The 13,405-nt window shown below is 40.6% G+C and overlaps 2 protein-coding genes and 1 long non-coding RNA gene across 10 annotated transcripts in view; 1 reads left to right on the forward strand and 2 right to left on the reverse strand.

Moving 5' to 3' along the window:
• Positions 1 to 4,709, forward strand: part of PPP6R2 (protein phosphatase 6 regulatory subunit 2) — a 40,855-nt gene extending 36,146 nt beyond the window's left edge. For 2 of the 3 annotated variants that reach the window (XM_053462619.1, XM_053462621.1), the window contains 2 exons: positions 3,118 to 3,276; positions 3,793 to 4,709. In XM_053462619.1, the coding sequence (XP_053318594.1) occupies positions 3,118 to 3,276; positions 3,793 to 3,844 (211 nt within the window). In that variant the 3' untranslated portion in view covers positions 3,845 to 4,709. The remainder of the gene's footprint in view (positions 1 to 3,117; positions 3,277 to 3,792) is intronic. The other variant, XM_053462620.1, reaches the window with a different exon arrangement.
• Positions 4,710 to 10,011: 5,302 nt separating this feature from the next.
• LOC128490451 (uncharacterized) lies at positions 10,012 to 11,138 on the reverse strand. Its single transcript, XR_008353950.1, has 2 exons — positions 11,048 to 11,138; positions 10,012 to 10,998 (listed from the first exon to the last, which is right to left on the reverse strand). It is a non-coding gene; the product is annotated as an uncharacterized LOC128490451 (long non-coding RNA).
• Positions 11,139 to 11,965: 827 nt separating this feature from the next.
• The window catches only part of SBF1 (SET binding factor 1), a 46,264-nt gene continuing 44,824 nt past the window's right edge, over positions 11,966 to 13,405 (reverse strand). For all 6 annotated transcript variants that reach the window (XM_053462776.1, XM_053462774.1, XM_053462772.1 and 3 more), the window contains 3 exons: positions 13,281 to 13,368; positions 12,959 to 13,090; positions 11,966 to 12,799 (listed from right to left, as the gene is read on the reverse strand). In XM_053462776.1, coding sequence (XP_053318751.1) covers positions 12,701 to 12,799; positions 12,959 to 13,090; positions 13,281 to 13,368 — 319 coding nt within the window. In that variant the 3' untranslated portion in view covers positions 11,966 to 12,700. The remainder of the gene's footprint in view (positions 12,800 to 12,958; positions 13,091 to 13,280; positions 13,369 to 13,405) is intronic.

Here is a 13,405-nt window from a genome sequence, read left to right on the forward strand (position 1 = left end):
TACGATCACAGTTCATCTGCTAGGGTGGACTAGGTGGGCATCTTGAGCAGTTGAGTTTCTGCTTTCATACCCGCACAGAAAGCCCATTACTCGATTGTTGGGTGTTCCTGGAGATTCTCCTGGATTATCCAGTACGTTCTGTGGATTTGACTCACTATATATCTTCCTACATATAGAGTCAGTCCTCTATTTTAGCTCCAGTTCTATACACTGTACACCTCTTCTGCTAGAGAATGCAGCACTGGGTTTGCCCCAAAGGTATCGCCCTACACACTACAAGTGTGCCAGAAGCTGTATACCAGTTTATTTGGCTTTGTAGAGTTTTTTTTATTGGGAATGTTCGGTTGGGGATATTTGCCCTCTTTTTCCAGTAACAGGGTGGTAGCATGCCATTCCATCCAGTTTAATCTGAAGTTTCATCTACTGGTGTTTCTAAAAAATTACCTTATTTAATGAGCCTGCATGGACACCATGTATAATGTGTACAGGTATTATTTTGCGTATTAGTAGCAATGTGACGTCTCTAGTGCTGCACTCTCATAGATAACCTAGTTAGACCGTAACAGAGCATAGTGTAATAAGAAGGACGCGGATTCATTTGCACAACAGATCTTTCTATAATACTTAGAAGTTGAAAAAACATTGAATCAGCCATCAATGTCCGTCTGCCTCCTTGAAGAAGTGAATTTGATGAATTTTGTTGCCAGAGTTAAAGTTCAGTTGATTAGTAGAACTCCATTAACAAACCTTGGAAATGATGGTGTCTCTAATGCCAGATTTTTTAAAGGAATATGTTATAAGCATATGATTCTAGGCATAAAGTGTTGGAGACTTCATCAGGTCTTACAGTAGAGAAATGATCTTAAGATCACTTACAGTATATGCCAGTGGTAATTGTACTTCCAGGTAAGTGGCATCATGCCTCATGTTAAAGTTCCTCTACAAACAACCACTGGATAAGAATCCAGACTGTTTCTTGCGCAAAATCCATGTTCATTTGTTAGACCCCTGTACAGATTTGTTTGTTACTGGACTTTCGACAATTAAATAGAAGGTTCCATACACCGTATATTGTCTATACTATTTGAGATCTTGTACAGGATTTGCCGATACCATATTTGTTGCTTATGGTCATGCGCCAAGATTGTTCCAAAATCAAATTTTACCATCAACATTCTCCATATCCATGAGAACTGACTTTACACCCACATATAGATTACCACATATTTATTGCGCTCCTGCTTGGCCTTAATCCATTCGGTTAGTGGCTCACTATATGTTTCCTGTTTTGTCTTGCCTTTAGATGTCAGCTCATTGCCATCTGTATCAACTTTAGCTTTGGGCTCGTAAGGGAGAGACATTTATATACTAAATGAAATGCCAAAAATAAGGTCATAAAAGTAAAGCCCAGCTCCCACTGGATATATGCCTGGGCTTAAACCTTGCATTATTAGATGACCAACCTGTAAATATCCCACTGACATCACTTCCCCTATCAGCTAAGCCGAGGCTTCACATGGCCATTTATGTAATTTGGCAAGTTATTTAGAAAAAAATGATGCTACATAAAATGTGCAGTGTACGTATATGCATTTATAAATATACTAGGGCTAATGTCCCGCTGAGCACTTCTATGTACAGACCGTAGTCTAGGTTCACATGTAGCTAGTCTGTATACGCTGTTGTGTTGTGCTGGCATTTCTCGGTATAAGGAAGAGGTAAATGCGATTCTGTGTACGTCCTTACAGACTGTAGTGCTATCATTCGTATCCATAAGATTCTCCCTTCTCCTGGAGGTGTTTGGAGTGTACTGAATGTTTTTTGGGGGGGGTGAATTGATTGCTTGCTTTGCATGCTCACTGCATTTCACAATCACTTCATTATTCTGCATGGAGGACATGACCATCGCGATGGAAACAGCTGGCCTGGAATTTGTAGAGGAACGCAATGTGTTAATTTATGTTAGCTATTGTATTTGACCACCTATAAGTTGCTCTACATAGTAGGTATATTGAATTTTTTGTTAAAAGTATATGTGTTGGAATCCGTTGCTTTCTTAAATTCTTTGATCTAAGGAAGGTTATTTTTTATCCTGTAGATGTATATATGCTGTGACTTATATATGGGCTACTAGTGGATGAGGCACTTTTCTATCAATTTCATGTCTGTTCTCATTTTACGTATTCATGACTTATTAATCACCATAGACAATAGAGGATCCATTTGATTTAGAATGTATCTTGTTTGCTGGAGTCATGCAAGTTATTGAACCCATCAATATTTCTAGAAGTTGTTGGGAGTTATTACCACAATGAATAGTCTTGTAGATATACCTTTTGCATGTCATACGCTAGAACCCCTTCCAACTCCCTTTCTTCTGCCAGAGAACGCAGCACTGGGTTTGCCAGAACAGGTATGGCCCAACACATTACAAGTGTGCCGGACGCTGTAATTCTGTGTTCTGCACACGGACACGCAACACTGTCACTGGCGCCCAGACACATATAGCGTTGTGTGTTGTGTGTTGTGCACAGCTTACATACACATATATTCACAGCCCATCGGCTTAATGCATAACACGTGTTACGATATTAGTATTAACGATACGCATGCAATCTTGCATATTGAGATATTTTATGCTATTTATTAATCACCGTTTATAAAATGCATAGTACTACATAAAGGTAACTAGTGCACATGCATGTAATACTCTTATACCCAGGTCTACTTTTTCTGTATAGAAAGGTTTGTCTCCTAGGTGTGCCATTCTTTCTGATATGCACAGCTCTACATCCATGCATTTCAGTCACAGCTACTGGAGATCTGTCCACATACACATAGTACATGGTTTCATACATGATTTTCCAGTATGTTTCTGTATTAATATTAATACTGTACTATTCACAAGCCATTGGTTTTACACTTGCACACGGTGTCATGTCATTTACACCATACCCACAGGTTCTCATCACTCACGGGCCGCGTTTTCTTTACTTCTTTACTTCTGAACAGTAATAGACATTTGGGAAGAACGTCTGATTTACAGTAAATTTGGTTATGGGCTGTGCATTAGCTTTATGTCGAACAGCTTGACATCTTGGACTTCTCTTGCTGCAGTAACCCTGAAGGTCTTGCCCTTGATCAGCTGAATATCACAGATGTTAAATCCACAAAGGAACTTCATAGCTGTAACAGCAGCAATGAAGATCAGTCCCCAGATCCGAGCGGAGCTGCACCATCTACCACAACCACGCCGAGCACCTGCAGGGACAAGGGGTGAGCACCCTTTATACCTCTCAATGCATTTCTGTGTCTATAGGCGTGTCAGGGGTTTTTGTTATGTCAGCCAGAACGTTGGCACAATGTGTCTTACCTGAATGCAAAGCTGTAGGGCACAGTTCAGTGGTAATGTTGAACACAAACATTTGGGCTTATTCACTTCTGAGGACATTTGCAGGAGAGTTGCAGTTTCATCTCAGTTTTTTTCACTATACATCATAAAAAGTCAGCCCCAGAGATCCTCTGCTCCAAATGTATCTTGGATTGCTTTGCATGAGTTAACTGGTTGAACAATGCATAATGCAGGGCCTGTTTAGCCCTTCTACCAGATACTTTGCCAAGCATGGCCCTTTACAATACACAGTGAATTCAGGGAGTTGAAACCAAAACTCTCATGCCAGCAGCCTCTTTAGTAACTAAAATGGATGGAATACAGTCTAAAACATCCATGTGTGGGTCTTTTACGTTTATTGGTGTCCTGAATTCGGCTAGTGATACTGTCTATTTGTCCAGCTGCAGTGATCTCGCCCTGACGCCTGAAACAACACTCAACGGGCCAGCGTGACATTGCTGAAGCTGAGAGCTACATCTGGTCTGAGGCAGGACCTCATACTCCCAGGGACCTGTGCGCTGTTGCACCCATGCCTCATTTATTTGGAGAACTTTCTTTGAGTAAGGCTGAGAGTGTGCTGCAAGGGGGACATTAGTACAGACTGATCTACAGACAACTTGGAAATGTAGCACGGGGTCTGTGTATGGGAACCAGCCCCGCAGATACAATGAAATGGATTACTGCCTCCTAAACAAGCAGCTTATTTCTCCACTACAGGGGACTCGCAGATCATCTGGGAAAATGAACATTGATGATAAAGAAAGAAGCTTTGGCTCCTAACCTGGAGTCCCTCCTGCAACAAGCAATTCTTTTGTGTTTTTGTTAGCAATAATCTTCTGTGTTTTGCTGCGGATGTCCTGGCACGCCTCTGCCTGCTTACATGGGCTATGTTCCTAGCAACGTGAAGCAGGGCTGGTGTTTCCCAGGACAAGTTAGCATGTTTGATATAGACAGTTAGCCATCATATTTTGTTCTGTGCACTTTAGCTGTTTCCTTAGACAAGAAAGAAAAACGTCTCCCAACAGAGGGAAGCTCATTTATTGTCGAGTAACTGAACCCATCACATGTACATTTTGCCCTGCCCCATGAAACATATTCTGGGGTATCCAATTGTTTATCAGAAAAAATACCTCTTGTAGCATTGAATTGCGAGACCCTGGATGTTGTAATAAGATGTACACCTGCTACATAGGGAAGTACAGGGAAGAGACCTCCCTTTTTATGTTTTTATTTTATATCTTTGTTTTTATGTAAAAATTGATATTTTAAATGCAGGTGCTGTGTACCTTCTGCTTGTCACTTGCCTAATATCTCAGCAGCTTGTGTCTCCTGTTTCTTCACGTCCAGAAATATACAAGAAGGGATTCTTGGCAGGAGAAAGAGCATTAAGGATTGGGACCCTGGAAGAGCAGTATCTGACCATCTCACCCACACTGCACTCAGGAACGTAGGTTTGTACAGTACATTAGACTTTCACGGCCCATTTCCCATCGACATGTTTGCTTCCTTTAAAGTAGTGTTTCTAAGCCAAAAACGACTAAGATATTTTTCAGCTGAATACCTCTCTTACATTAATCCCATAACCAAAAATAACCTTCAGATTAAAAAGAAATGTGCAGGGGGTAATCAGCCTGTGGTATGACCATCAGAAATAAATTGTTTACACGTACCACACGGCAAAAAAAACTTTGCCTTCAGGTTATGCCAACTGCTGAAACTTCTTCCCTTTTAACAGCATCATTGCAATTACTAGTGTTTGGCTTTGGAGTAATTCTCAATTTGTGGAACATATCGACACCCAGCACTTAATGTTTCCAAATGAGACAGCACTTCTTCTCTTGTTGATGTTTAGAAGTACCAGTTGATTACTCAGGGGTATTTGTCTGTGCAGATGCAGTGGAGCACAGCGCCCTAGAAGACACAGGGCTGCTTAATTCCCATTTTAAGATGTATAAGGAAGGAAGGTGGTAGTAGTGTCTCCAGTCTGGTAGGACGTTCTTGCGTTATACTTCCTTACAACAGAATAGAAGTGCTGACGCTCACTTAGGTGCCACTAGTACAGGCGCAGCAGAATGTGCATGCGCACACGAGTCCTACTGCCAAAATGCAGCAATGAGATAGCTGTGCCAAATCGAATTTTTTTTTTACATATTTAATACAGGTTCATATTATAGGCAGTGTTTGGTGAACATATGTGCTGAGTTACACGTATGCCTAATCCTGGATATCTGTGATAGTTATTTTTAATACAACCTAAATGAATTCATGAAATTATATTTTTAAGAAATATCCTCCCAATTGGCCTTTAGGGCACACATAGAAGTGGCTGAGGAGGGAAAGAGCCCCCTGGGAAGCAAACCACATGGCCTCCCCCAGTCTTACTTATTCTGGTCTCTTTCATGCACTGTATATAAATAGTTTGAAATATATCCCTCTTGGTGATATTTCAATTTCCTAGGTACAAGTCTATCCCTCAAATAGTTCCTGGGTCATTATATACCGGTGTGTGTGTATATATATTATATATTATATATATATATATATATATATATATATATATATATATATATATATCTTACATTTTACCTGCCCTGTGACAAATGAAATGTTGTCCATCTTTGTTTTGAAAGAAAGAAAATGCTTATATTTGCCCCAAGGTAATACCTATAGGGGTAATTAAGAGGAATTCTCATACACTGCAATAAAAGTGAAGCAATCACTGTAGCAACTACTTTGCCCCAGAACTGCTCTTTACACATAATTTTAGTGTCCTAATGAAAAAAGTATTTTGTTGTCGCCTTCTTAAATTGTGTAGGTGAAGTGGCAATGGAGCAATAAGCAGGAAAACACCGCTGGCTTCCATAGTGATTGCACCACATTTAGGATGTTCCCCATAATTGGAGTTTAGAGAATTGCCCAATGTGTCTGATAGGAAAAGACGATCACAATAACCATACATTGCACTATTTTTCCCAGCATGCACTTACAAAAAAGAAAAATGTTTTAGGGTTTTATCTGATCAATTGGCTAATAAACCAGAATCTGGATTATGCATACATGAGCTGATATGAGCAGATATGAGACGTTATCCATGGTATAAACATTTACAGAACATGCCAGGCTGTGTAAGATACGTTGGTTGCAATTGGTAAGAATTTCCTGAAAATACTTGATAATATGTACCATATTTACTAGGCCTTGAGTGAAATGTCAGACTAAATTGTTACTCAGTAGCAATGTACAATGCACACATTGTCTGGCTGTTGAACCAGAATAACCAAACGCACACAGATGGAAATCTGCGCACGTCTTCCATCAGAAGCCTGAAATAGTGAGAGGAGAGGATGCAAACTAACCGTAGTGTTTCAGATCCTGCAATGTGCATGGAGGGCTTCGTGTGAATGGAACCCCTCTAAGGGAAACCTATCATTCCTTTACATAATCGGAATGCCCGTGACACGCCAACAATTGCCAGTAACTTTACATGTGACGTAGGGAAGCTTGACTTTACTGAGAGGGTGGTAGATAAGTGGAAATCCATCCCGCCAGAGGTGGTAGAGGGTTAAGCTGTGAGGGAATGTAAACATGCATGGGATAGGCATGAAGCTATCCTGAATCTAAGACAAGAGCAAGGAGTGATTAAGGGGTGAGCCTTACAGCTGCCGTCAACACCCATGTTAAATTGCACCATCTATGATAAATTGCTATCAATGCGAAAATGTTTTTGCTGCTGTGGTTTGGACACAATTTCCCTGTCAGTCAAGCCCTTTGCTATTTTTATAAAAAGTCAGTCATTTAGATTCTTTTTTTTAATCTGTCGCTAATGTACCTGTACCAGTGATCACATAAATTAGCCAGAGGGCTCAAAGCCTTAGTGTATAGCTGAATAGGCATTTAGCATATCAGTTTTTTTTTAACCAGGAATTAGAATTGGCTATTTAAGAAGACTGCAATAGTTAAGATAGCAGAGATTATTGATGGCTTCTAATAGGGTAGGTTCCCTTTGGGGACTTTGTTTCCAGGCTTAAGAATACAGACACCCCATTATCCGTATGGGTTAGAGTGCTGTGTGCACGGTGTAGAACGGTGCATTGCACAGTACAGGGTTTGGAGGTAGTGCATGCCTGCGATGTGATTAAAGGGGAACGTGCACGTTTTTTTTCATAGCCGATGTATTTAGTGTACCTACCAATATGATCGGAGCAGTTTTCTTGAAGCAGAAGCACTACATAAAGTTTTGCATGGTTGTTCCTTAGTTCTTGTTTTTCCAGTGTGATTAACATGCAGTAGATCCAGTGTTTGCTACAGAAGTGGCACCGATCTTAGGTGGACATCAGATACCAAGGGGCAGTACTGTCCTAACCCGATACCGGACGTATCTGATTGTATCAAACACACTTTCCTCCACCTGTGACTATACAGGGCTTGCATGGGTAAAATCAATGCAACTTACAGCTATTAGGCTTATACATCCTGCATCAACATATTGACGTGATTACATCTCATATTGCATCACATGTGATGCAATCCGGTGCCATGTTCTAATGCCCAAGAGAGTTCCAGGGCTTGAGAACTTGCATATGATATCATCATAAGCAGATGAGTGTTGCAACAAAGCTTTGAAAGCATTGAGATGTTAGTAGTGACAAAAGAGCATGGTGTGAGTTCCCCTTTCAGAACGTCACATCGTCCTGACAGCTGCACGTGGCCTCATTCAAGATGTTACATGCTGTGAAGACACACATACTGGGGTGTATCCAATACAGTTTTCTGAACCAATATATTTAAAATGCAGTAATAATCATTTGAGTCCAATATGTACAGAAGGGGCATGGCATAATGTACGTGATTGACTATTCAGTGGTCCGGTATTAACTGTTTATTCTTCTTTGAAAGGGGTCTTCGGTTGCTAGTAGGGTTTGTCCCCAAAGTCTTGGTTTCAGGCCAAGTTAAATTGTTGTAAAACAAAATACAACCTAGTATTCCAACACTGCCAACCTTTATATGTATATCCTTCAAGCCTGGAATTCTGGTACAAACGTACATGTCTGTCTTTATTTTAACAACTCCACATTAATGTAAATTCTAGAATAAATATACTTACTCCACAAATTCTGGTTAAATATGTTTTAGACAAATAAGTCGCATTGGAGACATGGTGTAAAAAAAAAAAAACAAAAAACCGCACAATCGAATTTGTCATCCACATTCTGGCATTTTTTAGGAATCATATAATGTCAATCCTGTCACAGAAGATGACTCGCTCAGCCTAGGGTTCAATATGCCCCCCAAAATGTGCCAGAGGTCTCTCCAGATGTACATACATAGCCTTTTTGCTGGTAGTGAGTTCTGTACTGAGTTCCAAGACCCGAAGTCTGTTCGCTCCCTGGCAGCAGAGCGGTCGAATAAATCCAATAAAATCATGTTCTGCATTGGCACCGACCTCCAGCAACATAGAGGGTTCTAAGCAATGTTGTGTGTATGTATATGTGTATATACCTAGATAAAGATATATATATGACTTGTGTTTTTGCCTTTCCTTGTTATATTTTTCAGAGTAACAACCTATATACTGAAACGTGCAACCTGTTTTTATATATTTGTATATGTATATATATATATATATATATTCATTGTAAACATGCTTGTGGTGTATCTTCTGTTTTCCCTTTTAAATGGTATGTTCTGTTTTATTTTTAATTAAACTGTCTCTCTCTCTGTATTGTAATCCTGAAGAGTATTTTATCCACCCAATAATCACAACTGGACTTGAGTGTGTATTTCTGGATCACCTGCAGCAATTGTATATATTTTAAGGACATGTTACTAGAGGGTTTTTTTGTTGGTCTAAACTTACAACACTTTTGTGAATACTCAACTTACAACAGAAAAAAGGGCAGATTAGATGGGCCAGTGATGGCACAGACAAGATGTTTGGGGGTGTAGGTGGTACAGACAATTTGGGGGTGAAGGTGGCACCGTGGGACATGTTGAAAATAAGGGGATAAAATGTAACAAAAATTCCAACCTATCAGTACCAACGGTGTATGCGGTGCTTTGCTCATCCCCTTACCAAGGAGGATATTACCAACACTGATCATGTGCACAGGCCTCTAATCCCAAGTGGAGCTGGTGACCGCTGTCCCTTTCCTGCCCCGACATCGTGAGATATCATGAGTGGACAGAGAAAGGTATCCGGACCGGGGGCGGCTGGGAAATGCCTTTGCTCTCTCCCTTGACATCCTTACTGCAGGAAGCGTGCAGTAATCTTGACCTAAAGACTCACTAATAACCATACCTGGGAACTATCTAAATGAGCTGACCCTGAGACTCTTGAAATCTTAACCCTTTAATAGCCCATGGTGAATATTCTATCCAAATGGCTAATACCTGTTCTCGTAGGAACCTGGACTTGTCATTATTTAACATATACTTAATTGAGTCAACCTACATATAAAGTATGGATATCAACCATAACATACTGGTAGCAAAAGCACCTACAGTGACTATACGATCAGAGCAATGTACAAGTCTGAGATTGGGGGCAAAACCCTAAGAGTTAACAAGGTAGGTTAATAAGCTGCAATACACATTGACGCAGACACAGAAAACACACAGGCTTTGAATCTTATTAAACATGTTAGTTTTTTTTTATTTCTCTGGATATATTCCTGTTTTCAGATATCTAGGCACAACCCAAGGACTGTATGTGTGACACAATGTACAAGAACCGATGTATACTACAAAAACAGGAAGCTTCAGCCTGAGAATCAATATTATGTACAAAGAGCATCCATAGTTAAATATGGCTATACTGAGCAATGACAAATGTAAGAGGAAAGTGGGGGATGTGGTGCTTATCAGTCCCGTTAAAGCCAGTGAAGTGACCAAGAAATCTCTTTGCTCACTTATCTGGCTCTGAGTTACTATTTCACTGCCAGAGAGCTTGGAGAAAACCAAGACCAGTACAAGCCATTTATTTAAGGGACATCTGGTGTTAGTAGCACTCAGGTTTTACAATTCACTAGACGTGTTTTGGGCTTTCACATGCTTTATTACCTTGCACACAAAGGACACTACAGTTTTTCTGCTCCCAATACAGTCTCGGGGGGCTAATTTTTTTTTTTTTTTAAAAGTACCTATAGAAGGGCTGTTGAAATGCAAGATTTAATAAAAACAATAGGCATGTATGGTACAGATGATTTAAAAATGACTGTGTATTATGTGCTTCAATAGACATTACAGCATTTTTGGGTTCCACTTAATGGATAAACTGTTTGCTATGCATTATGGCCAAGTTTAGTGAAATTCTCCTGCAAGAAGGGCTGAATTCAGAACCAGATTAAGGATTAAAATCAGACCTGGCGCTTCAAGGCATCAGACTGCACACTACGCTCCTAACCTTCTGTGCATGCAGCCATGTGGATCGAGGGAGAACAGCACAGTAAAGGACAGGACTGGTTGCACAAATAGCGATAAAGGGTAAAATAGCGGCACCAGCCATTTGTCTGGTTTTCCAATACCTTGCACAAGCCTGGTTGAGCTGGCTCTTAAATATTAAATGGGATAAATTACTTTCAAGCAATCTATTTAGTATACAGAGCCAGCTCAATGCTTCTTGCAGGAGAATCTACCTGGAATTAGCCATTAACGAACCATAGTGAAGTCAAGGAGGTGAAACGTTGCGGAGATCATGTTGGAAATTAGCCTGTGACTTTGGACTTCAGTGAGTGAGTAATTTTGTCCCCACCTCTGACAAATGGCACTGATTTGATTTGATTTGATAATCCATAACCCCGTAGGAACCCAAAAGGAAATCACATGTCAAAAATGAACTAGGAGCCCATCTCAGGATTTCACATGGCCAGACACAAGGTGTTCGCTATCTGCGTGAAATATTTTAGCTTCTGTAACAGCGGGACCACTTCCTGTAGATTTATAACAGGAGCAATCTGTGCAAATTATCAGCTCTCGGGCAGTGAAAGAGTCCAAGCTCCCTACATCATCCCTTTTCCTATTACAGTCCCCCTTCAGCCTCATGCTGATTCGAGACATTCCTCTATGTACAGCAATATACAATAATAATAATAATAATTAAATGAAGTACAATAGCCACAGAGTTAAAATACCGTTAGCAATTTAACGTTTCCTGTTAATGCCAGCAATACTCACAGCAAACACAAGGTGTCAGCATTGCTGCATTCTGACCATAACATGCGCCAACCAATGTGCAGCATGGAGAAACATGCTGGAAATCTTTCATTTAGTCCACAATCTGCCACAGAGAGGCCTGGCCCAGAGTATACACTAGAGGTCCCTGTCTTCGAGGTTCTGGATATTTATACTACTCTCGTAACAAGACGCTTTCATATAAGAATCTGCCGCAGCATTGTTCATTTCACAGGGGCGAGAGCGAGAAAAATCCTATGACAACAATAAGATCCATAGTGGTTTTCACCTGTTTTATGAGAAATGCGAAAATTAGAACCCCCTTCCTACAACCTGTAAAGGACGGCAGGACAATCTACAGTGTGCGTTTGTCCAGCCTTAGAATGATGGTGCAGATTCAGAGACTTTTTCCTTTTTTTTTTCTATATAATGCTGGGAACACCAATGCTTTAAAACAAATGAATAAATCTGTATCTAGCCCATTATAAATATAGATAACGGTGTTCCACTGCTCTAATCCCTGCCTTGTTCTGCCAGAAATTCTGTACCCAGATACAGCTAGGCCTGTCATTCACTTTGCCTTGGAAAATAATTAGAAAAAAAAAAATCTTCACTGAACCAAAAATATCCAGGATAAGACAGTAATCAGAAGGCAGGACTTCTTGAGGATCTCAGCGATCAGTGATGAGTGTGGGGCAATTCTGGCCCTATGTTGGAGTGATCCACACAGTCAAAAATAGGTTTATATGTAAAGAAGGGTGAATGCCTGAATACCTGAAACCTAGGGCCCCTCTCAGAATCCAGTGAATTACAGGATGTTATCAGTGATCTAACATTATGTGCGACTTCTTCAATACTCAATTCCCTCGACTCCTTCATCCAATTTGTCATTGTTTTTGCTTCTAACTCTTTAGTACTTTTTGGGGAACAGTTTTATTGGCTTCTTAAGCCCCAGATAGGCTTGTGATGCTCAACTGTCTCACATTCCGGTTTAGAGGGGTTTAAGATGTCACATGGTCCAAGCTCCAAGCACAATCAAGGGCACTTCTGCTTTACCACTGGTTAAGGAGATTTAGTGCACTGCAGGTACACTGCGCCCAAGAGTTTAGAGTTTCAGGGGTACCGCTGCCTTTTAAGACCTCATGCATCAGACAAGCAGCTCTGGATTCGGTCAATCCATTGTTGGGCAAACAGAGGGTCTGTAGCACAAAAATTATATACCCTCCGAGTTGTTTTCAGCTAAAAGGGAACAGAGAAAAAAAAAAAAAAAGGACACAGTGAGAAAGTAGCAGAAAAGTACAAGGAGGAAAAGACATACCATTAATTCTACCCAAAAGGCAGATCCTAAGCAAGGAAAGGCAATACAAATGTCTTAAGGATAGCTGTGTTGGAACTCACATCAAAAAATGCTCTCTCGTCCACGGTTTTGGGTGCTCCTAGAGTGGGAGTGCCCTGCATTATGGTCTCTACCTCCGCCAAGTCGATCTCTCCTTTACATTCAGTGTCTGTTCGGCTCTCGTAGTATCTTAGCTAGTAAGAAAGAAAAGAAATCATGCAGGGAGTTAACACTGGCACTCAGTTTACTGATGTGAGCTTATGGGGAGGAATGGGCCATTATTGCTAAAGGAAAACAGGACCTAAGTTTTAAATGCAGAGGGAGAGCTGTGGTGTCAGCTCAAGAGAGCAAGAATGCCATAAATAAGGGAGTTTTCATCGTCACCTGGTGTTTTGTCTTGTCCAACACAAACCAGCGGGGTTTCCATGGCTTCATAAAAGCACCTCTCTTGTACAGAGTGCCTTCATAGGATCTGCAACAAAAAAACATAATATTATTCTGCACTTCAT

Source organism: Spea bombifrons, chromosome 4 (genome assembly GCF_027358695.1).
Source record: "Spea bombifrons isolate aSpeBom1 chromosome 4, aSpeBom1.2.pri, whole genome shotgun sequence".
NCBI lineage: Eukaryota > Metazoa > Chordata > Amphibia > Anura > Pelobatidae > Spea > Spea bombifrons.